General features: G+C 55.0%; 2 protein-coding genes across 2 annotated transcripts; one reads left to right on the forward strand and one right to left on the reverse strand.

The window, feature by feature from the left end:
* The first annotated feature begins 963 nt into the window (after nt 1-963).
* Nucleotides 964-11,093, forward strand: Sytl1 (synaptotagmin like 1). The gene is made up of 15 exons (XM_038333396.1): nt 964-1,053; nt 3,174-3,402; nt 4,673-4,821; nt 5,032-5,107; nt 5,184-5,229; nt 6,019-6,091; nt 6,344-6,426; nt 6,574-6,687; nt 6,785-6,951; nt 7,219-7,315; nt 7,656-7,814; nt 8,077-8,155; nt 8,244-8,343; nt 10,352-10,557; nt 10,924-11,093. Exons 2-15 carry the CDS (start codon nt 3,212-3,214, stop codon nt 11,061-11,063), a joined length of 1,680 nt encoding a protein of 559 aa, XP_038189324.1. The 5' UTR covers nt 964-1,053; nt 3,174-3,211; the 3' UTR covers nt 11,064-11,093.
* Nucleotides 11,094-11,436: 343 nt separating this feature from the next.
* Map3k6 (mitogen-activated protein kinase kinase kinase 6) lies at nt 11,437-23,288 on the reverse strand. The gene is made up of 29 exons (XM_038333395.1): nt 22,901-23,288; nt 21,476-21,615; nt 21,363-21,386; nt 20,930-21,120; nt 20,644-20,812; nt 18,948-19,054; nt 18,453-18,623; nt 18,237-18,349; nt 17,717-17,876; nt 17,377-17,539; nt 17,184-17,291; nt 17,029-17,078; nt 16,861-16,956; nt 16,634-16,721; nt 16,410-16,543; nt 16,000-16,127; nt 15,610-15,746; nt 15,188-15,293; nt 14,580-14,737; nt 14,286-14,478; nt 14,053-14,191; nt 13,596-13,752; nt 13,299-13,475; nt 12,946-13,051; nt 12,555-12,717; nt 12,350-12,462; nt 12,188-12,261; nt 11,832-11,908; nt 11,437-11,564 (listed from the first exon to the last, which is right to left on the reverse strand). Exons 1-29 carry the CDS (start codon nt 23,241-23,243, stop codon nt 11,474-11,476), a joined length of 3,876 nt encoding a protein of 1,291 aa, XP_038189323.1. The 5' UTR covers nt 23,244-23,288; the 3' UTR covers nt 11,437-11,473.
* Nucleotides 23,289-24,402: the final 1,114 nt, after the last annotated feature.

Here is a 24,402-nt window from a genome sequence, read left to right on the forward strand (position 1 = left end):
TTCCAGAGCCTGACGCCCTCTTCTGGCTCCCTTGTACACCAAGCACTCGTGTTTCACATATGTATATGTAGTCAAAGCATTTATACACATAAATAAAAGGATAGAGGTGGCCTCTAGTACCTAAGACCAGAATGTGGATAGTCACAGATCATGGTCCCAAAACAGGTTCTCCTAAGCAGGATGTGGTACTTGATAGTGAGAATGTGGGCTCCTCAGCTGGCTTTGGGAGGAGCCTCAGGGGGAGAGGAGACATGGCTGTTCTGTGAATGTGGATGGTCAGAGGTGCTAAAATGGCCATGGGCATTGGTCTGTTAGAGAGATGACACCTGGCATTTATGACATGCCATCTGTACCAGGCACCTGTGTACCAGCTGTTTGTACCAGACACCTGTGTACCAGCTGTTTGTACCAGACACCTGTGTAGCAGCTGTACCAGGCACCTATGTAGCAGCTGTACCAGGCACTTGTGCTTCTTGGGTCCCACTCCAGTTTGCATAGAAAGAAATTATTGCCCAGGGGGGTTAAGAAACTTGCTCAAGGCCATACGGACCCTGCCAAGGTTGCCAGGGGGCAACTCCATAGTCTTAGTGGCAACTCCTCTGTAATCCTCCCATTACTGTAGCTCTTAGAAAACTTTTTAACTTTGCTCTCAAAGCAGTTTTCTATTGGCCCTCTGGCAGAGAGGGTCTGCTACCCATTCCACAGATGGACCAGCCAAGGCCCTGAGCCAGCCCTGCAGGTGCAGCATCCTTTGGTTACAGGGGAAATCTACTACAGTACAGCTGGGCCACAGCCACAGGGACCTGCAAAACTGGCCCTGGCAGCTCTGACAGCTGCTGTGGGTGCCCCAGTGCACCTGGGGAGCTGCAGTCCAGGCCCGGTTTTGCACCAGGCCCTGCTGAGGTGTCTCCTCCTCCTCCACCTCCTCAGGGCTGGGGCAGCTGCAGCTGGGCCAGTCAGCCTTCCTCAACCCACTGCTCTTCTGGGCTCTGAACTCCTTCCTGGAGAGCTGGAGTTGCCTTCGAAGTTGCCCTCCCTTCTGGACCCCTCCAGGTAACACACCTCTCCTGCCAGTAGTCTAAGGGACAGGCACTGCCACCTGGTGTCCTGAGCATACTCTGGCACCTTGGGAGCTTTGGGTGGGGGAAGTGCGAGCAAGTCTATGACTCTGGCCTGCCCAGACAGATTGACATACTTTCTGTCACCAAAGGGTCTATCCCATGGTGTCACTATGGGGTGGGGGGCACCAGGAGCTTGATCTGCCTCTGAAAGAGAAGGAATTTGAGGTAGAGAAAACCTGGGCTTGGAGGCCCACAGTCCAGACGGGGCAGACTTGCAAAACAAGGCCAGGCCCAGTTCTGGCAAATATCCCTCCGCTTTCACACACATACATATCTGGGGGTCCCCAGGGGCACTAGGGTACACCACCACCACACAGCCTGGGCTGGCCAACCACACAGGAAGAAATGCACACACCCACACGGCACTATCTCCCAGAAAGTCGCTGCACATACCGTCAACACTCCTTGGTGACATACAGTATGGTACAACCACACAGTGCTTAGGCTAGGATGCTATCCCATCGCCTGGCCTGCAGACAAGTCCACCCTATTAATGCAGCGGTTCAGCACAAGACAGCAATGCTCATACACCATGCCACAGAAGAGTCCCAAGCTGCCCTCCTAGCTGGCACCTCCAGCACAGCCATTCTGGGAAACAGTCACTGGCAGCACACAGGCAACTGCCCAGAGCTATACAGATGCGGATGTGCAGAACCCCCCCACCACCCCCCCGGAGGAAAAGCAGGGTAGGAGAGGACACCTGCTTGCTAGGCTTGGCCACTGACTCAGCTGGGAGGGGACAGGGGCAGGAGGAGACAGGCACAAGCCAGGACCTGCCTCTGAGCTGCTCTACTCCCACTTCAACTCCACCTGGAGGCCTGGCATGGAAGAGGTGGGAGGAGAGGAGAGACTGCCCAGTGAGGCCAGGCCAGGGCCACTACTGAGTGCTGGGCCCTTGCCACGTCTACACGCCCCTCTCAGCTGGCAATGTTTTCCTTCCGGAGTGGCTGTGATGCCTGGGCATGAGTTGTTTTGCCACCTGGGGCCTCCAGCCAAGTTTGGGGGTTGGGGAGCCCCTGTAATCAGAGGGGCTCAGAATCTCCTCCAAACAAGAGGGTAGTGCTGTTATCGGGGAGTCCCAGGGCGGGTGGCCTCAGTGGAACTGGGTGCTGTGGTTACCTTGCGGGGGGAGGAAGTTGGGGGTGAGGTTGGGGAGGAGGTTGCCTCAGACAGGAAGGCCAAATGGGCCAGGGCAGGGTGGAGGGAGGCGAAGGCAGAGGCAAGCTGGGTTGGGAGGCTCCCTGGGTAGGGGCTTAAGCGTGAGCAGTGGAGAAGGCTGGGTGTGCATTTGCGTGCTTGTGCAGGTATATTTGTGCATTTCACTAACAATCAGGTTATGTCGTGTGCAAAGTACTGACTTCCCGTTCACAGCTGGGTTAAATGGGCAGAGAGAGAGAGAGAGAGAGAGAGAGAGAGAGAGAGAGAGAAGCTGGCAAGATCTGTGAATATGCAGGGACCTGTTTGTGAGTAGTTGTCTCCTTTGTGTGGACATACTGTGTACAGGTTTAAGATTTACTGTGTGGGCTGGAGAGATGGCTCAGAGGTTAAGAACACTGACTGTTCTTTCAGAGGTCCTGAGTTCAATTCCCAGCAACCACATGGTGGCTCACAACCAAGATCTGGTGCCTTCTTCTGGCCAGTAAACATACATGCAGACAGACACTGTGTACATAATAAATCTTCAAAAAAAATTTTTAAAAAAAGATTTACTGTGCACAGCTCTTGGGTTCAGGTTTCTTGTGTTTGTGTGCACAGTCCCGTCCTCGGGACAGGGACAGTCCTGTCTTTGTCCAGGTATCCTTGTGCCCATACAACTGTGACTAGAACAGCGGGTACATGTGTCAGTGTGCTCTAGCTTGTGGTTCTCTGTGTGTCCTTAGGGGCATGTGCCCTGTATCCTTCTTTAAGTGCATCCCCCACACTCTACCTCACCTTGACCTGGCCTTCCTTTGATTGCTCTATAACTTGTGTGTGTGCTTGGGAGAGGACAGACCATTGACTCCAGGAGGCACTGTGTATCTGAGAAGATACTGACCTGTGGTCTATCCCCAGGAAGTTACATATGCCCAGCTGGGGCACAACCCCAGCTGATGCCCCAGAGAGGCCACACGTCTCAGGAGAGGCTTTGGGCCCTGCCCTCCCTCCCCATGGCATATGGGCCAGAACCTGACGCTGAGGGATTGCTGGACCTCAGCTTCCTGACAGAGGAGGAGCAGGAGGCCATCGCTGATGTCCTCAAACGAGATGCCCGCCTGCGCCAACTGGAGGAGGGACGGGTCAGGTGAGACAGGACAGCCACCAGTCAGAAGGAAGGGATTCAGGGTCCTTGGAGGCTGCATGTTGCGTCTGGGTGGTTCTTGGCTTGACTCTCTGGTTTCCACTGACCTTGGCCAACTCCAAACTTGTCCCAGGTCCTCCCTCAAGTCCCCCTGTCTCTGGGCTTTCCACCTTGGGACAGGACACTTTGGTGGACAGACATCACCTGTCCTTCATACTCTGCTGGCCCCTCCCTAGCCTCAGAACATTGCGTCAGAGCCTCTAAGTGAGTCTACAGGTCACCCTGATTGGTCCCTGTCAGCTCCCCATCTCATCCATTTCCCTATAAGCCCCACCCAGATATCCATAAACCTGTTCTAGCCATGCAGTGCTCCCAAATCCGAGTGCTCTTCCAAGCCTAAGATGCTCCTCCCCCCCTCCCCAGAAGAGCAGTAGATGCCTAGGACCGCAAGGGTGACAAGCACTGTCAGGGCCGCTGTGTAAACTGGGGCTGCTGCCTTGACCTTGAACCTCACCATTCTCAGCTAAAACAGAGCAAAGGGTCCGTGGAGATGGCTCCATGGGTAAAGTGCTCACTGCATAGCCGCGAGGAGAAGCTCAGAGCTCCAGCACCCATGGAAATGCCAGGGCAGTATGGTGGCCCACCCATAGTCCCAGTACTTGGGCAATTCCTGGAGCAAGCTGTCTGACTGAGCTCGCCAAATCAGTGAGCTCTAAATGCAAGTGAGAGACCTTGCCTCAATATATATATATACATATTACATATTACATATACATATAATATACATATATATTATATGTAGCTAAGTTACAGAAGGATGGGCTAACTTCAGTTACTGACCTCCACATGCAAACACACATGCATGTGACCACATACATGGGAACACACACGCATGCATGCACACTATACACACATTACACATACATGTGTGATAGATAAACTACCAGGCATGGCCCACAATAACCACTTCATGAATAATGATTATTATGCTTCTAAACCTAGAGAATTCCAATTTAGCCTTTAAGAAATGAGTCACAAAAAAAAAATAAAAAAAATAAAAAAAAAAAAAAGAAATGAGTCACAGGTCAGCTCCTCCAGGAAGCCCTCCTGGGTTCCCACAGAAGGTCCTCTTACCTCCATCACTGAACTTTCTAGTCTGGATTCTGTCCCCTCAGTAGCCTGAGCGACTCCAGGACAAGGGTCATGTGTGTTGTGAGTTTCAGGAAGGCTGGTTGGGTGAGTAGAGACAGCTGTGTCCCCCATTATCTTCTAGCAAGCTCCGAGCCTCGCTGGCAGACCCCGGGCAGCTGAAGATCCTGACGGGGGACTGGTTCCAGGAAGCGCGGTCCCAGCGGCATCACCATGCCCATTTTGGGTCTGACCTTGTTAGGGCCTCCATCCGCAGGAAGAAGACCTCCAGGGGTGAGGAGGGAGGGGGAGCTTTGGAAAGCCAAGGGTGCAGACTGTAAATGGCAGGGCTGGGCTCTGGGTTCTAGTCCTGCCCCCCCCCCAGTGTCTGAGTAGCCCCGCCCTCTGCGGGCTATAGGAGGTGGATGGGCGTCTCCCGTGGGCCATGGCCATTATGGGGCATCCGGAGAATGGAGGCTCACAGAGTTTCTCTCCTAAACCCAGGAGACCAGACTCTGGGAAGTGATGGTGAGGCAGAGGCTGCTGGGATAGACACTGCTGAGGAAGAGCCAGAGCCGAGGTGAGGAGGTGGCATAGAGAGGAGAGGGGACTGCCAGAGTTGCCCAGCCCTGAAAAGCCCGGCTCCCTCCTTCTAGGGTCTCCATAGAGATGGCTGCTCCAGAGAGACACAGCGAGGCCCAAGTGAGTACCCAGCGCCTGGATAAGCCAATAGCAAGCGCACTGTGGTTCCAAATGGGGATACATGCAAGGGAAGGAACCCCCATTACTGGGAATCTGGGGATTTGGACAGCTCTCTTCTATGCTCAGGGCTTCACCACCTTGATCAACCTGTGGCCTGGACCAAGTCTCTAAGGCAATTGTAAAGCCAGCCACAAAGAATAAGGCCTCAGTGGTGTTGAATGCCTTTAATCCCAGCACCCGGGAGGCAGAGACAGGCAGATCTCTGAGTTCGAGGCCAGCCTGGTCTACAAGAGCTAGTTCCAGGACAGGCTCCAAAGCTACAGAGAAACCCTGTCTCAAAAAACTAAAAAAAACCAGCACCATATAAACCAGGCATGGAGGCAAATACCTGTATCTCGGCACTCAGAAGGTAGAGACAGGAGGAACAGAGTTCAAGCTCATCCTCACCACACACGAGGCGTGAAGCCAGCCTACTACAAAAAAAAAAAAAAAAAAAAAATGGGGTTGGGTTAAAGCAGGTGAGGCTGAGGCCAGGGACTCAGATGTTACCGCCCCACCAACTGAACCTAGGAGTCAGGCTGGCACATCAGGAGGGACAGGCCCTGGGATGCCAGGGTGTGAAGTACAGGCCTGACTGGTCCTGCAGCTGGTAGCCAGCCCTGCCCTGAGGGCAGCCCTGCTCCAACACTGAGGTGAGCTGGCTGGAGTCTCTGACCTCTGACCCCAGCATAACCCTTGACCCCTTCCTCATTAACCCCCATCATGATCTCTACCCTTTGCTTTCCTCAGGGACCTGATTTTCCCTCATCATATGTAGCCTCAAAGACTTCAGATCATGAGGAGGAGCCCCAGGCTCAGGAAGGTGAGTGGGAGGGTGAGCTGGGGAGCAAAAGATATTGAGGTGATCAGAGGCAGTGTTTAGTGACCCTCAGCCCCATGTACTCCTTCCTCTTCTCCCTGCCCTCCCACCCGCAATGGGGAGTCCCAGGTCACCTTTCGGGCCTGAAGCTAACAGGAGACTAGAGTTCTTAACAAGTTCCTCCAGGTTTGCTTAGGGACACACACAGGAGAGGGGCTCTCTCAGTAGCTTGTGCCCCACCAACCCCCGACCAAGGGGGTGTGCAGGTGGCAGAGACAGACCCGGCGCTGGATCCTGAGCCGAGGGCGGAGCAGGAGTCCTGGCCCTCTGCAGCACAGGTAGGCGGGAGTAGCCAGCTCGGCTGTTCTCAAGACCGGGAGCGGATTCCAGACCGAGAATGTGTCTGCCCCGGGGACGAGACCTGTCGGTGACCCCTGCACGGTCCAGGGAAGTAGAGGATGCCCCATCACGTCTCCCCTCTCCAGATCAAGGCGACCTCCGAGATCCAGGAGAATGGGGAAGAGGCCCCAGGACTCGGCCCTTCCCTCAACCGTATGCTCAGCAGCAGCTCCTCTGTGTCCAGCCTCAATTCCTCCACGGTGAAGGACTAGGGAGGGGCTGGGCGGGGTGCCCAGGCAAGTCCTGCGGTGGGAAGCCTGCCTGGGACCCTGACCTCCCACCCCGCCCCGCCCGCAGCTGAGCGGCAGCCTGATGAGTCTGTCGGGGGAACCTGAGGCTGGCACCGTGCAGGTGCGGGGTTCGGTGCACTTCGCACTGCGCTACGAGCCGGGCGCTGCCGAGCTGCGAGTACAAGTGATTCAGTGTCAGGGACTGGCGGCCGCCAGGCGTCGCCGCTCCGATCCGTGAGTGACTACCCTGCAGATGGGCTGCAGGGGGCTGGGGCGGGTGCGGGGGGCGCGAGGGCACTCCTAGACCCAGCCTGCCACTCAACTTGCCTCAGCCTCGGTTTTCTCCTCTTCAAAATGGGCACGAAAGTGTTATTGGGAGGCATGCTAAATTGGATACTTGTTAATTGATTAGCACCAGGGCTTCACGTGGAGCCCCCAGAGCCGGATGATGGTTCTGGAAGGGCCCCCTTCTTACCTCCAGCTTTCACCTCCCTCATCCAGCTACGTGAAAACCTACCTCCTCCCGGATAAGCAGAACAAGCGCAAGACGTCGGTGAAGAAACGGAATCTGAACCCCATCTTCAACGAGACTCTGCGGGTGAGGCGACAAGGGTGTTGTCGTCCCCTCCCCGCCCCCTGAAAAAAAACTGGTTGCCCTTTGTGGCTGCGTGAGTGGCAGGGTCCACCCAGTTAATCTCGCTGGTGGTTCTGGACCTTGTTCTGTGAGGGGAATGACAGAATGACCCGGCCGCTGCTGGTTAGCACAATCCAAAGCCTGGCAATTTGTGCTGGGCTGTGGTAATGAGACCCTAGTTAACCTAGAATCAGGATTCCATCTTCGCAAGAAGTGTGGGGAGACCAGCTCCAGTCAACAGGCATGCCACAGCCATGCCAGGGGCCTCCAGCCGGCTCCACTGAAACTCACCTCCTGTCCCTAGCACTCCGTCCAGCAGGCTGATCTCCCAGGACGGGTACTGAAGCTGTCCGTGTGGCACCGCGAAAGTCTGGGTCGCAACATCTTTCTGGGAGAGGTCGAAGTACCCCTAGACACGTGGAACTGGGATGCTGAGGCTACCTGGCTCCCCCTACAGCCCCGGGTAAGGGCTGGTGTGCGATCACAGACATCACACCTTTACCCCGCGGACCACCAAGAACCTGCAGAAGGTTCCACAGAGCCTTGCTGGGCCTCATACTGGTTGTTACCATTAGGCAAGGCTTGCCAGCCAGGATGCCCCTTTGTCCTCAGCTGAGCCCTGTCACAGTACTTTTCTCTCAACCACCCTGTCCCAGCTGCCTCCTCTGGAGACAATGCCCCAGGGCCTGTTTCACCACTGAAAGGCCCACCTCCCGCTTTCTCAGGTTCCCCCATCTCCAGACGAGCTTCCCAGCCGTGGACTGCTCTCTCTGTCCCTCAAGTACATCCCTGCCGGCTCAGAGGGTAAGTGAGAGGCCAAGCTGGCCAGGCCCCTGGGACGTGAGAGACCTGTTCCATGAGGTGGTGGTCTGAACTGGAGTGTCCCCCACAGGAGGAGGACAGCCTCTGAGTGGGGAGCTACACTTCTGGGTAAAGGAAGCTCAGGGCCTCGTGCCACTGCGGCCAGGATCCCTGGACACTTACATACAATGGTGAGAGGCAGCGTGACATGTCATTCAGTACCTTCCTTCTGCTCCCAACCTCTGACCAACCCGTCCTTCCAACCCAGATCAGTTGGAAGTGATCAGCTGGGCAAAGGGTTGGGGTCATGCATCAGCTGGTGGGGTGCTTGCTTAGCAGGCATGAAGTCCTGGCTTGGCTCCCTACAAACTACCTAAACTAGGGGTGGAGGCAGAGGGGTCAGTTCAAGGTCACCCATGGCTGCACAGGTTATATAAGACCCTGTCTTAAAGGTTTAAGCTAGGCATGGTGGCATGTGTTTTTAATTCCAGCACTTGGGAGCCAGAGGCAGGTGCATCTCTGTAAGTTCCAGGATAACCTGGTCAGCCAGGATGACAGAGTAAGACCCTGAACCCTGTCTTCTTTTTTTCCCCCCTGAGACAGGGTTTCTCTGTAGCTTTGGAGCCTGTCCTGGAACTAGCTCTAGTAAACCAGGCTGGCCTCGAACTCACAGAGATCCACCTGCCTCTGCTTCCCTAGTGCTGGGATTAAAGGCGTGCATTACCACTGCCTGGCAAGACCCTGTCTTACAAAAAATAAAAAATAAAAGTTGGGGTCAGAGGAATTGAGGAACTGTGTCTTAGCTAGGGTTTCTTTTGCTGAGATGAAACACCAAAAATAACCAAAAAGCAAGTTGGGGAAGAAAGGATTTAATTGGCTTATACTCCCACATTGAAAGAAGTCAGGACAGGAGCTCAAGCAGGAAAGGAACCTGAAGGCAGGAGCTGCTTACTGGCTTACTCCTCGTGGCTTACTCAGGCTGCTTTCTTAGAGAACCCAGTACAGCCAACTCACGGGTTGCCCAACCCACAGTTGAATGGGCCCTCTCACACCAATCACTAATTAGGGACATGCTCTGTAGGCTTGCCCACAGCCTAATCTTATAAAGGCATAGTTTTTGTTTTGTTTTGCTGGAATTTTTTGAGACAGGGTTTCTCTGGTATAACAGCTCTGGTTGTTCTGGAACTCAATTTGTAGACCAGGCTGGCCTTGAACTCACAGAGATCTACCTGCCTCTCCTCCTGAATGCCTGGATTAAGGGACTGTGCGGCCACCACCTGACACGAAGGCATTTTCTTAACTGGGATTCCCTCCTCTCAAAGGGCTCTAGCCTAGTGGTTCTCAACCTGTGGGTCACAACCCCTTTGAGGGTCACAATATCTGATATTTACATTATGAGTCATAACAGTAGCAAAATTACAGTTATGATGCATCAACAAAATAAGTTTTTGGTTGGGGTCACCACAACATGAGGAACTGCATTAAAGGGTCACAGTGTCAGGAAGGCTGAGAGCCACGCTCTAGTCTGTGTCAGGCTGACAGAGAATCAGCTAGTACAGGCTGCATTCTGTGGAGGCTGTGTACCCATAGCACTACCACAACCCGAAGGCCACAAGGGCCCCTTCTTGGAAACCTTGGAAGGACAAGCTATGGAGCTTGGTCCTGGACTTGTAATTCACTGTGGTTGTCTTTCACCATGCTGGGGACCAAAATGCTTCAGAGGCACCCCAAATAGTGTTCTACCACTGAGTTACACCGTCAGCCCTGTGGTTTTCAAAGTAGGCTTTGGAGAACCTCTAAGCATTTCTGGGTGTTACCTTACCCTCAAGAAGTAAAGCGGAGGCAGGTCAGTCTGACTCTGGGTTCCTGTTTGGGTTTTCTGTTACCGCACATCCGAGGAACATTCTGCAGAATGGTTCAGAGGCTTTGGAAACTCAAGGGGGTGGGCAGGGGACACTGGAGGTCATCGGACTGGTAAATAGCAGAATCGCAGTTCAGAAACTTCTCTCTGGGATCCTGGGATCCCGGGAATAGTCGTCATCAGTTTCAAGAGCGACCACTAAGAGAGGGCTGGTCTCAGGCAGGGGCCAGGGGAACAGGGACATATGAAAGGACAGGCCATGGTCACTGGCTGGCTTAGCTAGGGAGTGTTAAGGGGTGGGTCACTTACTACCAGCCCTTATTTCTTACCTGTCCCAGCTCAGTGCTACCTGACGACAGTCGGGCCAGCCGGCAACGCACAAGAGTGATCCGGCGAAGCCTCAGCCCTGTGTTCAACCACACCATGGTTTATGATGGCTTCGGGCCTGCCGACCTACGCCAAGCCTGTGCTGAGCTCTCCCTGTGGGACCACGGTGCCCTGGCCAGTCGCCAGCTGGGGGGCACACGCCTCAGCCTTGGTACAGGTGAGCAGAGCAGGGCCAGGAGGGGAGTCAAACTTGGAGGCATGGGTTCCTGGGGGTGGCCTTGGACACCTCCTTTTCCGTGTGTTTGTGTGTGTGTGTGTGTGTGTGTGTGTGTGTGTGTGCAACAGCCTGGCTGTCCTGGGACTCACTTTGTAAGCCAGGCTGGCTTCGAACTCAGATCTGCCTGCCACGGCCTCTCAAGTACCGGGACCACCACTCCTGGCTTTGCTTCCCTTTCTTAAACTGTCTTCAAAGAACTGGGGGGGTGACTGGGTACAGAGCATAATCTGGAACAAAAAACTTTTGGGGGGGAACCTAAGGTGTCCAAAGGGACAGCACCCTTCACTCTGGCCCACCCATCTCCAGGCAGCAGCTATGGGCTCCAAGTGCCCTGGATGGATTCCACACCTGAGGAAAAGCAGCTGTGGCAGACACTCCTGGAGCGGCCATGTGAGTGGGTGGATGGCCTTCTGCCCCTCAGAACCAATCTGGTCCCCAGGGCATAGCCCTGTCAAACCCCTCTATGTACCCCACCAAAGCACACCCATGGCTGAAGTCAATAAAGTCTGTTCATGGAGCCACTGCCTACTGAACAGGGGATGACGTCTGAGTGGTAAGGTGTTAGCATGAAAGAGCCCAGGGAATGAAAAAGGGTCACTCAGACACGGAGACCTCAAGGGACTGCTCCTTGGACACGCCCCACCCCCACATACACTCTTCGGAAGCTGCCAAGACAAACATGGTAACGAGTGCTCTGTTTAATAGTCTTTGTATGTAGCGTCCTTGGGGGCCTCCCTAGTTAGTCCTGCCCACTAGGCTGGGGCCTGGGTCCTGCAGTTGCTCCTGGGTGCTGGGACAGGTGTGTCAGAAGCTGTTTGTGTCATTCAGCCACGGCGGCTGTGTCCCATTGATGCCATCATTCAGCCTCCCGGGGTCCAGGGGTAACTGGTGTGGCTCCTGCTCGCTGTGCCAAGATGGCTCTCCAAATTCGGTACACCATCCCTCCCCTGGGGACATCAAGGGTCAATGTAATTCAGCCAGAAGAAGCCCTGTGTGCTCTCTTTAGGGACCAAGGTAACTCAGCCAGAAGAAGGCTCTCTTTAGGAACCACTATGTACAGGGGACTGTGGTTTACAGGGAGGAATCAAGGCAGGCTCACCTCTCTCTCTCTCTCTCTCTCTCTCTCTCTCTCTCTCTCTCTCTCTCTCTCTCTCTCTCTGTGTGTGTGTGTGTGTGTGTGTGTGTGGTTCATTCCTGGAGGACCCAAGATGTACCTGATTCGGGTGTAGACAAGGTCATCTTGTGTGGCACAGGTGAGCAGGGTCTGAAGGGTGAAGCTATGGCTCAGGAGCTGGTTGTGAACCAAGACCCACAGAAACAGGGAAAGGTTACAAAAAACAGTTACAAAGAGATACAGCCAGAAACTCAGGTTCTTGCTTCTTCCTACTAAAATTCTCAGGCAGGTTACTTCCCCCTTGCGGCCTCAGTTTCCCCATCCTGCTAATGAGAGGAGCATACTAAGAGCTCGCCCAGCATGGAAGGTCTCTGTAGTAGGGAAAACCTTTGGTGCTGCCTTTGATTGGTGGGGGTCAGGGACAGGGTCAGGGACAGCCAGCACGTGCTTGCTTACCGTTTGGATAGTGACTGGGTCTACACTCAGTTCCTTCAGCCACTGCACCAGGCTCTGGTCCTTGGAGAGAGTGGCTGTCAAACAGCCAGGCATTGAGTCCAAAGGTGTACCCTGCTAGAAGTAGCCCCTATACTCACGCATTCCTCAGTCAAGTCTGCTCACCTGGGGGCTCTGAAGCCAGGGCGTAAGCCCTGGTCTCTGCATGCACCCCACGTAGGGCCTGGTGCATCAGGGCCTGGCACTCCCGTTCTTTCTCAGCCAGCACATCTCGAAGCCTGTGGGAGGGCAGAGGGGGGAGCAGGGAGAATGGAATAACCTGCGGGTTGAAGCCTGTGCAGCTTATTGAGGTGATTCCAAGAGGCTTCACCTGTCAGTCTCAGCGCGCAAGAGGCCCAGCTGAACGGTCAGTGGCAGAGGCCCCTGCTCTGGCGGGAGCTGGGTCTGTAGCTGCTGGCTCTCCTGCGGTTTCTGCTGGGACTCCGCTTTACTCCACTCCTCTGACTTCGGTGAGACCGCTTTCTTCTCCACCTCTGCCAATTCGAGTGGGCTGAGCTCAAGGTGGGCGCGACGCCCGTTTTGGACTCAGAGGGCCCGGGAGTTGGAAGTGGGTAGTGACCAAACAGCGCAAATCAGGGTCCTTCCCGCCTCACGGAACCAAGCCTCCAACCACTCAATTTTATGGTCGCCACGCCCCCCGGAGCCACACCCGCCATAGCCACACCCCCTCCCTCGGGCTGGCGAGCTCCAACCCCGCCTACCCGCGTCCAGCACCGCCAGCGCCGCCCGGACAGCACGGCTGAGTAGCGAGTCCAACACGAACATCCAGTGTGGGCGGATCTGGCGTCTGCGGAGGATTTGTTTCACCTGGGGAGAGAGGGAGGGCGCGGCTGACACAGTCGGAACCGCAAACAGAGGTGGGGTTTGGGTTGCCAAGCCCTAGAAAGTCTGGGACAGAAAGGTGGGCGGACTTGGGGTCAAGGGCGGGACTGGGAGACCAGGACTGGAGAGACGTGCTTCTTCCCGAAAGTCATAGAATTCTAGAACATCAAGTCCTTGCCAGGAGCTCACGACCTGTTATTGCACAGCCCTAACTGCGAGGAAGCTTCCTCACCGCTTCTGGAAATGCGAAGAGCGGCCCATTCAGAAGGGCAGGCCCCAGGCCCTGGGCCCGCAGCTGAGCTTGCACGGCCCGCAGCTCTTGGGCCAGCTGCCGGCGGTTAGGCGTGTGGATTTGTGCTCTGAGGCAGCGAAGCAGCTGTTCCACATGATTCCTGCTGAGTCGAGAATCCTGAGAAGAGAGGGGCCGTCCGTGGGTGTTTCCATTCGCAGTCAACCTAGAAGCTTGCTGGTGGGCCATCAGGCCTTAGCCCAGCCTGACCACCAGGGGGCGCTGGGGCGGGCCGCCCACCTGTTCCTGCTCCAGTAGATTCTCTGCTAGCGTGGGCAGCTCCTGTTCCAGCACCGCGGCCAGCATGGCCCGGCGCTTGCTCTCCTGGTGCAGCAGACTCAGTCCTGAACTCTCTACGGGGGAAGCGGGTTCCTCGGCTGCGGGCTCCTCAGGCACACTGGGCAAAAGGATGAGCATCAGATGAAGGGTGGGCAACGCTACGCAGCCGCCTCTGCTGCAGGGTTTGAATCCTGGCTCTTTTGCTTTTATGCCTACTTTACGGGGATAATAGAAATTAAGCCCAGGTGGAGATGGGCAGAGTGAACGCAACACGCATCTGGGGAAGTGCAGGAGGTAGCAGATGCTGTTCTTGTAAGCGGTCAGGGCGTTCGGGACTCAAGGAGGCCTTTTCCGGAAGAAATGAATAGAAAGGCAAAACCAAATGAAGGAAACCCACTCCAGGACCCTAGGCACTCACCGGAGCTGGCTAGTGTCCCCATAACTAAGGCAGCGCTTTGGCGGACTGAGTGGGTGCTGAGAGGGTGCTTGGGGTCTCGGAAATGTCTGAGACTGGGTGGCTGAGTCAGCTGAAGAACTAGAGTCAGTGGAAGGGGTGCCTGAGGGAGGAACAAGCCATCAATCAGTCTTCCCACCAGCTCAGCGCCTCTGCCCTCCTCTCCGCTGTGTTCACTTCCTCCACCCTCAAAGCACCTGGGGGCTGGGGAGTATGACGAGGAGAGCCGGGACTGCAGCTCCTCTTCCCTGGTTGCAGGAAGGGGTCATCCAACAGTTCTTGGGCACTGGCTCGGAGGCAGGGATCTGGTTCAAAAGTTCGGAGGAGGAAGGCTTGGGCCTCAGCTGAGAGGGAACTGGGCACTGGAGGGTGCACCTTGTACATGCCCACCTGTGGAGAAGGGACAGACCGGATAAATCCAATATTACATGCGTTCAAGGCCCTATCTGGCTCCACCCACCCTCCATAGGCTATACCCCAGAGGAATTCACCTGAAACATAGCAGCCTGCGGGCTCCCTAGTTCGTGAAAGGGTGGTCGACCTGTGGCCATCTCAATCACAGTGCAGCCCAGAGACCAGATATCAGCTGCCTTTCCATATCCTCGCGGGCCCTGGTCAATGATTTCTGGGGCCATATACTGCAGGGTCCCTAGAAAAGGAATCAGAACAACAATGGCAACCCAGGCTTCAATGTCTCCATCATCCGCTGGCCACCTGCCCCCATGGTGAACCCATCATCTCAAATAGTGGGCATCAGATTCCTGTCGTGAGTTTCATCATCTACCGAGGCTCCATCACCCGCCAAGCTTCCATTTTTAAGCTAGGCTGTATGGCGATCAAAGACTCCATCAGCCACAGAACAGTTTCAGTTTGTACATATTTCACCGTCTTCCCCCCCAAACTCTATCCACCCCCCTTTGCCTTACATCTGTCTGAGGTGTCAAACTCACTTTCATCAGTTGTCCAACCTCAGAGTCTAGAGTTTATCACCTCCCCCTGGATCTAGTCACCTGCCCCCAGATTCCATTCACCATTAGAGCTGTAACTCTGCCCAGAAGAAACTCCATTCCCCAGAAGTTTCCAAAAGTTCACCACCCACCTGTGAAAGTCTCTGTGCAAGGCGTGATGCCTGCCAGCCGCTTGGAGGTGCCAAAGTCAGAAATCTTAAGTAGTCCACTGAAGGTGTTGATCAATACATTGTCCCCCTGATGGAAGTGGACGCTGGAAATGGCCCCTGAGATGAACTAGACCCCCCCCCATCCTGAGACCTGAATCTCGTGGGTATTACATCCTGAGCCAGCCTCTATCTAATCCTCTCCCAGCTGTCCCATGTATATGCCCTACTTGGTGCTGCTGTGTCTGCTCTGACTTTAGACATGACTTTTCCTCCTTCAAGGGACCTCTCTGCTAGGTCCCCCACCCTTGCAAAGGTGGGATCTCTCATTCCAAACTGCCAGCTTCGGACTGGCACAGTGTTTCCCCCACACCCGGCAGGTCAAGTGGACCAGCCACAGGGCTAACCTTGATGTCCCGGTGCACAATGCGGTTCTCATGAAGGTAGCTGAGTCCCTGCAGGATTTGACGTGTGTAGAAACTAATAGTACTCTCGTTGTCCTTTAGGGGTCCCCACACCGACCTAAGCAAGGAGGACAAGCTGCCTGGGCAGAGACAACTCATGATTATTATTTATTTACACCCACTTACTCCCCTCAATGCCCCTCTGCTCCAGGCCCAGGGGCACCCATTCCCACGACCCAGACTCCCATCCCCAAACCCACTCTGCCAGCTAATTCTAGGTGACACACACCCACGCTAGAGTTCATTTCCCCCCTAGGGTTTGCCACCCCTGTCTGACTCCATTCCCACGCCCCACACCTCAGGTTTCACTCCCCTCCCACGCAGGACTGGTACCTCCGGGCACTTCCTCCATGAAGATCTTGAGGTAACCGCCCTGGCTGGCCGAACCCAGATAGCGCACTATATTCTTGTGGCGCAGTCGTTTGTGAAGAGCTATCTCTTCATGCAGGGGCTGGGAAAACCTGGGAATGTAAAGGAGAGGGCAATGAACAAGATGTGAGCAGAGATATAATCCCCCACAGCTCTGTACCATGAGACCACGCTCCCAGAATCAGCTTTCTACACTTATATTACCCCACCCACAGGCCTCTTCCATCTGCCCCCCACACTGTAGAGGCCACATTCCCAGCCATGGTTCCATGCCCACAGCCGCTCAGTTCTCACGTCTCCCCACCCACACACACCTGACCGGCTCATGCCCACCCTCCAGAGCCCTGGGACCTGTGTGAACCAAGGCAGCACACCTGCTATCCCGCTCTGGAATCTCCTTGATGGCGATTCTCACCCTCGTGTGCCTGTCGCGGCCAGCGTACACCACCCCGTACGTGCCTTTGCCCAGCACCAGCCGCTCACCGGTTTCCAAGTACTCGTAATCAAACTGAAGGGCACAGAGGGTAAGGACCGAGCTCAGCTCTGTTGGGCCCTTCGCTCTTGGCTCTCCTCCAGCCCCCCAGTTCCACAGCCTCACCTCCAGCACCTCCCTCGCACCCTCTGCCTCCTCGGTGGGTGCCGAGGAATCTGGATTCATCAACAAGACCTGAATGAGGCCACAGAACCTGAAGAGGGTAAACAAGTGGAAAAGGCAATCTAGATAGGAACCATCCCACAAGAGCCCCAGGCCAACTTTGCCCCCCTCCCTTCCTTTCTCTCGGTCCCCTGGGCATCCCAGCCCCAACTCCAAAAGGCCAAGCGGACCATTGGCAGCGCTCGACGCTGGGGAAGCACAGCTGGACATCCTGGGCGGGAGGAAGTGCGTAGAGGAAGCAGCAGCGCTGGTCCAGCTTGGAGGCACTAGGGAAGGAGAGAGGCCAGTGAACGTCAGGCTTGGCGGGCCAGGGGCTTGCCGAGGATTCTGCCTCTCACCTGATCCCACAGATGGAGGGGACTGGGAAGGTCCAGCTGGAAGAATCCTCCTGCAAGAAGAAAAAGTGTATATGGGGTGTGTGTGGGGGGTACTGGGACTAGATGGGGTAGGAGAAAGGAATGCATAGCAGTGAGAGGACTCCAGAGGGGGTCACCTGAGTCTCCGCTTCCAGCAGGCTTAGGGTCACTGAGCTCACTGGGTCTGTCCCCTGAATCGTGAGCCTGGCAGGCAGCAGGACTTTGTTACTCTCCAGTAGCAGCACCTTCAAGCAGTAGGGGAAAGAAATCTGTCAGGAGCCGCATGCCTCGTCCCTGGCTCCCCGGGTCCCTGGCTCCCACTGGCCTCACCAGGCACTGGTCCACCTGAGGAGAGGCTGCCTTGAAAGGCTGGCAGGACTGTAGCAAGAAGTGGAGCCAGAAGTGAGCTCGCAGCAGGGGTCCTCCCGAGGGCTCTGGCGTGGGCCTGAAGTGCTGATACAGCAGGAAGGTTTCCATCACTGATACCAAGTACCTGAGAGCACACACAGCCTTGGCCTCAGCTCAGCCCAGGTGCCAGCTGGTGCCGCCTGGCTGCAGGAAGTCAGAACAGGGGCATTGGGGGGGCATGGGCAGCAGCATCAACATGTTGGGGTCATGACTGGGAGGAGCCAATGGACACAGGTGCAGGAAGGAAGAAGGGGCCACCTACCATATGGGGGCATTGAGCTTGTACAGCTGTTCTGCAGCCAGTACCACCTGGATGGGGTCATTGGCAAGGATCTGGGCTCCCAGGTAGAATCCTACATCCCAGTAATACTGCATCTTCGCCACGCAGCCTTTGCGGGCTAGCAGGCAGCCCAGCTTCATGCCTGGTGGGGCGGTATGGGCTCCAGTGAGTGTAGGTGCAGGAGCGAGGAAGTCCCAAGTGTGGGTCACACTGTAGTCTACAAGCACCAGAGTTTACAGGAACGTAAACAGGGGCCAAAAGGTAGGCGTGGCAAGATCTTGTCCTAGCACAGGTGAGGGCTTGGGCACAAGTGGATGTGGACTGACAGACACAAGCGTGGGCTTGGGAAGAATGTGGGATTCAAAGGCTCCCAAGGTCTCCAGCGTGGTTATGAGCAGGTCAATCACAAAGTCGATGTGCCGGCGCTTCTTGCTGCCCAGGGTTCTTTCCTTGCCCTCTCTGGACCCTGCGCTGGGTACAGTGGGCTAGCAGCAGGGTTTACCTATCAGCTGGAGTTCCTCGGAGTCTTCAAACTGATGGCCAGCTGCAATGAGGAGAACCGCTGCATTGATGCCGGAGTGCAGGCTGGGCTCCACGTCAAAAGCCTTGCGGTACCTGGAGTCAGGTTGGGCGGGGGATGCAGGGCTGGCTGGATGCCCACAGCCCCATCCCTCATCCCCCTAGCTAAGCCCTGTACCCGCTCTCTTGTGTGAGTTACCAGTGATAGGCCTGTTCCAGGTGCCTCGCATTTTGGAAGCCAGAGCTGAAGAACATGTCCTTGTAGACACGACCACACATGCAGTACAGATCGGGTGCCACGGGACCTTCATGCTGCACCAACGGCAACAGCACAGCCAGGGCTTTCTCCCGGTCCCCAGGCCTGTTCCTCCTAAGGCAGAGGAAAACAGACTGAAGATCTGACGTCTGATGGCTCTGACCCACCCAGTCCAGCCACCCTCTACGCCATAAACAGAGAGACCCTTCTAGGAGCTTAATATTAATAAGTCCCAAACGACACTGATCCTGGCTGGCATTGATCTCTAGAGTTAGTGACCCCAGGTGGAAGTGATTTATTTCTAGTTGCAATTAGCTCTAAGGGGTAGGACCTTGGACAGCTATGACCCTATCAAGGGGGAAGCCAATGTTCTTGCTCCACAGAGAACAAGCCACAGGGACCCCGTGACTCTGACCCAAACCTTGGCCCACCACTCACCTGTTGAGGGCAAATGTGTAGTGGAAGCAGACATTGTGTTGCTCAGCCACGTCACAGGTGGGCAGGGCCTGCAGCTTCTCCACCAGCTCGATGATGGCTGAGTAGTCCTGTGGGAAGGAACAGGCATTGCCAGGATGAGCCCCTGACAAGGAGGAAAATCCTTATCGTTATTGTTGGTGGTGGTGGTGATTTTGTTTTTCAAGACAGGTTTTCTCTGTGTAGCCCTGGCTGTTCTATAACTAGCTCTGTAGACCAGGCTGGCTTTGAAATCATAAAGAACCGCCTGCCTTTGCCTCTGCCTCCCGAGTGCTGGGATTAAAGGTGTGTGTAACTACTCTTGGCAGAGGAAAAATCTCAAGACTGAGCCTGTCCAGTTCCTGAGAGTCTCCTCCCCAGACCCTGAAGACTCTGCAGAATTCTCTTAGGCCAAGCAAATTCAAGCCCGTACCTCCCATGGAGAACCCACTGCACATCCTCTGCTGGGCATTTCTAACCTCACAAATGCCCTCTGAGACAGTGACATGATCATCCCTCAGAAAATGAGGCCGGACGGTGGTGGAACACACCTTTAATCTCAGCACTCGGGAGGCAGAGGCGGGTGGATCTCTGTGAGTTTGAGGCCAGTCTGGTCTACAAGAGCTAGTTCCAGAACAGGCTCCAAAACAATAGAGAAACCCTGTCTTGAAAACAAAACAAAAGAAAACAACAACAAACAAACAAAAAGAAAGAAAGAAGGAAATGAGGGCTGGAGAGACGGCTGGGCAGCTGCTAAGGGTGCTTGCTGCTCTTCCAGAGGACCAAGTTCAGTTCCCACATACATACACACAATTAAAAAATAAAACACATCTTTAAAAAAATAAAGTCAGGGATGGAGAGATGGCTCAGTGGTTAAGAGCATTGCCTGCTCTTCCAAAGGTCCTGAGTTCAATTCCCAGCAACCACATGGTAGCTCACAACCATCTGTAATGAGGTCTGGTGCCCTCTTCTGGCCTGCAGGCATACACACAGACAGAATATTGTATACATAATAAATAAATAAACATTAAAAAAAATAAAGTCAGGTGTGGTGACACATGCCTTTATTCTAGTACTCACGAGGCAGAAGCAGGTGGCTATGTAGGCTAGCCTGATCTACATATAAAATTCCGTGGCAGCCAAGGATACACAGTGAGACTGTGCTTTAAAAAAAATACCAGGGGGGCTGGAGAGATGGCTCAGTGGTTAAGAGCACCGCCTGCTCTTCCAAAGGTCCTGAGTTCAATTCCCAGCAACCACATGGTGGCTCACAACCATCTGTACTGAGATCTGGCGCCCTCCTCTGGCGTGCGGGCATACATCGAGGCAGAATGTTGTATACATAATAAATAAATAAATCTTTTTTAGAAAGTTTAAAAAAAATACCAAAACAAAACAATGAAATGGAGGCTTAGAGAGCTTTGGCAGTTTACTTAAAGGCATCAGCAAAGCTCAGCCAGGAGTTGAACTTGGATTTGTCTGGCAACAAATGCCTGTTATACAATGATCTCGCTCTCTCTCTTTCCTATTCAGGTTTTGACACAGGATCCCTTGAAGCCCAGGCTGACCTCAAATTTGCTTGTAAACAGGATGACCTCAAACTCCTGCTCTCCCTGATTCTACCATTTGAGTGCTGGAGTTAGATCCTATGCCATGGCCTTTCAGAACGCCGGTGACACACCTGTACATCACGGTAAGACAGCAACAGATTCATGATGATATCAGGGCTCAGCAGCTCTACGCTGTCCAGCCTCCTCTGCAGGCGAGACAGCTCCTGCCTCAGCTGCTGTCCACTGAACCGCTCCCGAGCCTGCCGGATATTCTGCCGAATGGTCTCCCGGAAATAGCCGCTGATGGCCAAGGCCAGGGAAGGGAGGGAGAGAGAATGATGAGCCTGTCCCTCAGCCCTAGCCCACTTCACCCTCATCAGCCTCTTCCTGGTGCCCCCTCCTTGTGAGCCCCATTACCAAGAGTCTGTGGGTGTGGCCTCCAACAGGCGGGCAAGACGGCCCACCAGGGGCGTGAGCAGGGCTTCAGTGCCCGCCCCAGCCTGCACTAGCCCATCAGCTATGCCCCTCAGGAGGCCTGCATCACCACATAACACCCGACCAGTGGCTGTCACCACATAAGGGATCAGTGTGTAGCTGCCAACACAGTCCTGGTGGAAAGAAGGCAGCAATCAGTGGAGATCACACACAGGTCAGCAGAGAGTTAGAGAGTGACCAGAGATTAGTACCAATGAAGACAGGAATAGCAGAAAAGGGTCACGGTCACACTTTTACAAGAGGAGGTGACAAGGAGCAGAGGGTCACACTGATGTTAGAGGTAAATGAAGAGTCGGGGAAGATTAGTGGCGGCCAAAGGTTAAAACACATAGCATGAACAGTAAATTCTGCTCACCGAGTTCTTCTGGAAAACATCCTCCTGCAGGAGGCAGACAATCAGATACTGGCATTCTGGGAAGCCCGAACCCCAGCCCTACACCTGTCCCTACCACCCATCTGGCCACTTACACGCAGGGCCTGCAGGCCGGGGAGCTCAGTCTGGGAACAGAGGAGCACATTGTTGGTCATGCTGAAGCTCTCCCGCACGCCCAGGTGGTAGAACAGGGAGGGTTGCGCCAGGGAGCTGCTCACCTCCAGCACCACCACATCTGTGGACAGAGGTGTCTGCCTGAGAGCTGAGGCACAGCTCCAGGGGATGGAGCCTGGGGATGTATACCACTTCAACTGCCCTGCCTGCACCTCCTGCCAGGTTCAGCTCTGCTCTAGAGAACTTCCCAATGCTTTCACAATTCTTGCATTGCTGGTGTTACGGAAAATTGTCCAAGGACCCTCATCCTACTGAGCCCTCCAAATGAGCTATATCACAGTGCTGGGCATTTCCACATTATGTAGGAGACAGGAACTTTGTAAATAGAAGTCCTGTACTCCGACTCCTCAACCTAGTCTCATTCTGTCTCTGGTTTATTTCATGTATATATGTTTGTGTGTGCCAGTGTGAGTGGATGATAGGAGAGGGCATTATTAGATCCTTTGGAGACGAAGGTACAGGTGGTTGTGAGTCACCCCATGTGGGTATTAGGGACATCGGGTCCTCTGGAAGAGCAGCAAGTGCTCTTAACCGCAGAGCCATCTCTCCAGCCTTGAAGTCAGGGTATGTAAAGACAGTTCTGTGCTTTTATGTGTGCGTGTGTAGCTTTCTGTCTGCAAGGGAGGGACTGTGTGACTCAACATGGATGAGTCCATGTCTGTATCTGTGGTGTGCTCGGGTCAGCCTTCATTCTTAAACTGCAATTTCACAGATGTCCAGGAAACACGGTTCCCTGACTCTGGGAGGAACAAATAGGGGTGAGGTGGAGCATCCGGGTAGGTGGAAAAGAGAGGAATTTGCCTTCTTCTGACCACTCCTCTGGCCGCCCTGCCCCCCTCCCATTCTCTTTTGACTCCCAAGTCTCCTAGAATCCAATCCGGATGGGTTGTCTCAGCGCTTCCTTTCCCGCCTCTTTAGACCGATCCTTGGTTGTCGCAACGCTAGGACTTCTCAGCTTCAACCTTGTGGAGACAGCCCCTTGCCCTAGACCAAGCACCCTCTCAGGATTCACGAAGAGAACAACGTGAGATCATCCTGAAAACGCGTTCTCCCGCCTACGCAGAGAACTACAGCTCTGCCACTCCCTAAGCGCCGCCCCTAGAGCTCGCCTGCCCCGCCTCACCTGCGAGGCACCACGCTAACCTTTGGGACTTCCAAATCCAGTCTCGAGTCCCGCCACGTCCCTAATCCACTAAATTCCCGTGTCGTTATCACGGCCCCGTCTTAAATCCTGCTTTAGCTTATCATAGACACCGTAGATCTGATACCCACGCCCGCCCCGTCAGGGGTCGCCGAGCTCCGCCCCTTATCCCGCCCAAGCTCAAGCCCCGCCCCCAGGGGCTCACCGGCGTTGTAGAAGGAGTCCAGCGCCGCGGTGTCACCTAGAGCCAGCGTCGCGAAGGGCAGGCTGCGCAGCTGCGGGGGTGGCCGCGTGCCCTGGAGCTGAGCGCAGGCCTCGCGCAGGCATCGCAGCGGCAGCGGCTCTGCCTCGGTTCCCGCGCCGGGCTCCACCTCGGGCCCGGGCTCCCGGGTCAGCACGTAGACCACACTGAGCGGCCGGCTCCTCGCGCAGCCCCGACCCGCAACCGCGGGGGACGAGCGGCCTCGGCTCAGCGCCTCCGCCAGAGGGTCCTGCCAGCAGCTACCCGCGCGTTCTAGAACCCCGGCCCCGGGACACGGACCCGCCATGCGGGGGCGCTCGGGCGCCGGACGCCGGGCGCGGAGGACCCGGGACTGGGCACGAGGCTGGGGATGTGAATCCAAGCCGGAATCCGGAGATGGGCTGGACGTGCTCACGTTCCGGAAATCTGAAGTCCAGAGAGAAATCTTTGCTCAAACTTTCACGGTCCTTTCAGATCTGCAATACAGGACTGGGTTCTGGGAATCTGGTGTACCCAGTAATCCTCGGCTCACAGGCAGGTCACAGAAGGATCCTGGGAATTCAACCGGCAGTATGCGACACCCAGACTTCTCAAGGGAGTGCTGGCAGTCCTGTTCTGCCCTCACAAGTAGGCTGAGCCCAGCCCTTTCCCGACTGGGAAAGCTCCACCCTCGGCCCTGGGGCAATGCGGCTCCCCAGCGACTCTCCCTCCCTGCTCTCCCGCTAGAACCTCTGACACTGTCCACTTCCGGAACAGCCTGTGCCCCTATTCGGGCCAAACACTGTGGACTGCTCCCTGGCAGGCGCTCCTAAGATGTGTGGCCCCGCCAAAGAGAGGGAAGAAGAGGGCCCTCGCCCTACAGGGAGCTGATGAATGAGAGGACACGGGGCGGCGGGGGTGGGGTGTGAGGAAGTGACACTGTGTAGTACTAGTAGGTGCCCCATGATGTAATTAATGTTCATGATGGTAGATAGGGGGTTGACGTCTTGAACTTTGAGAGGCTTGCTTTCCCGAGAGCCTCACTCTCTGTGAAGCCATGCTTACTCTACCCAAACTTGACCCTGGGACCAAGACGCACATCCCCTGTACACTCAGGTACTACCTTTGAAGGGAGCTCCAGAAGCTCCATCTTTTGGGGTTACAAAGAGCATTATCCCAGCTTCAAATTCACCAAAGACCTTCAACTTCCCAGTATGAATTAGTGGTCAAGGAATCCGTTGGTTTAAAACCTTAGTGGACCCTGAACTTGGGAACTGGGGACTTTAGGAATCTGAGGTTGGATCCAAACGTGTCCAGTTCTTAGAACCATGATGCTGCCCTTGTTTTATATGGTGGGGACTGGAGCTGGATAGAGAGAGAGAGAGAGAGACAGAGAGAGACAGAGAGAGAGACAGAGACAGAGAGAGCTGTTAAAACATGTGCTGCTGCTCTTTCAGAGAACCCTAGTTTGGTCTCCAGCACCCACA

Source organism: Arvicola amphibius, chromosome 6, assembly GCF_903992535.2.
Source record: "Arvicola amphibius chromosome 6, mArvAmp1.2, whole genome shotgun sequence".
NCBI classification, from domain to species: Eukaryota; Metazoa; Chordata; class Mammalia; order Rodentia; family Cricetidae; genus Arvicola; species Arvicola amphibius.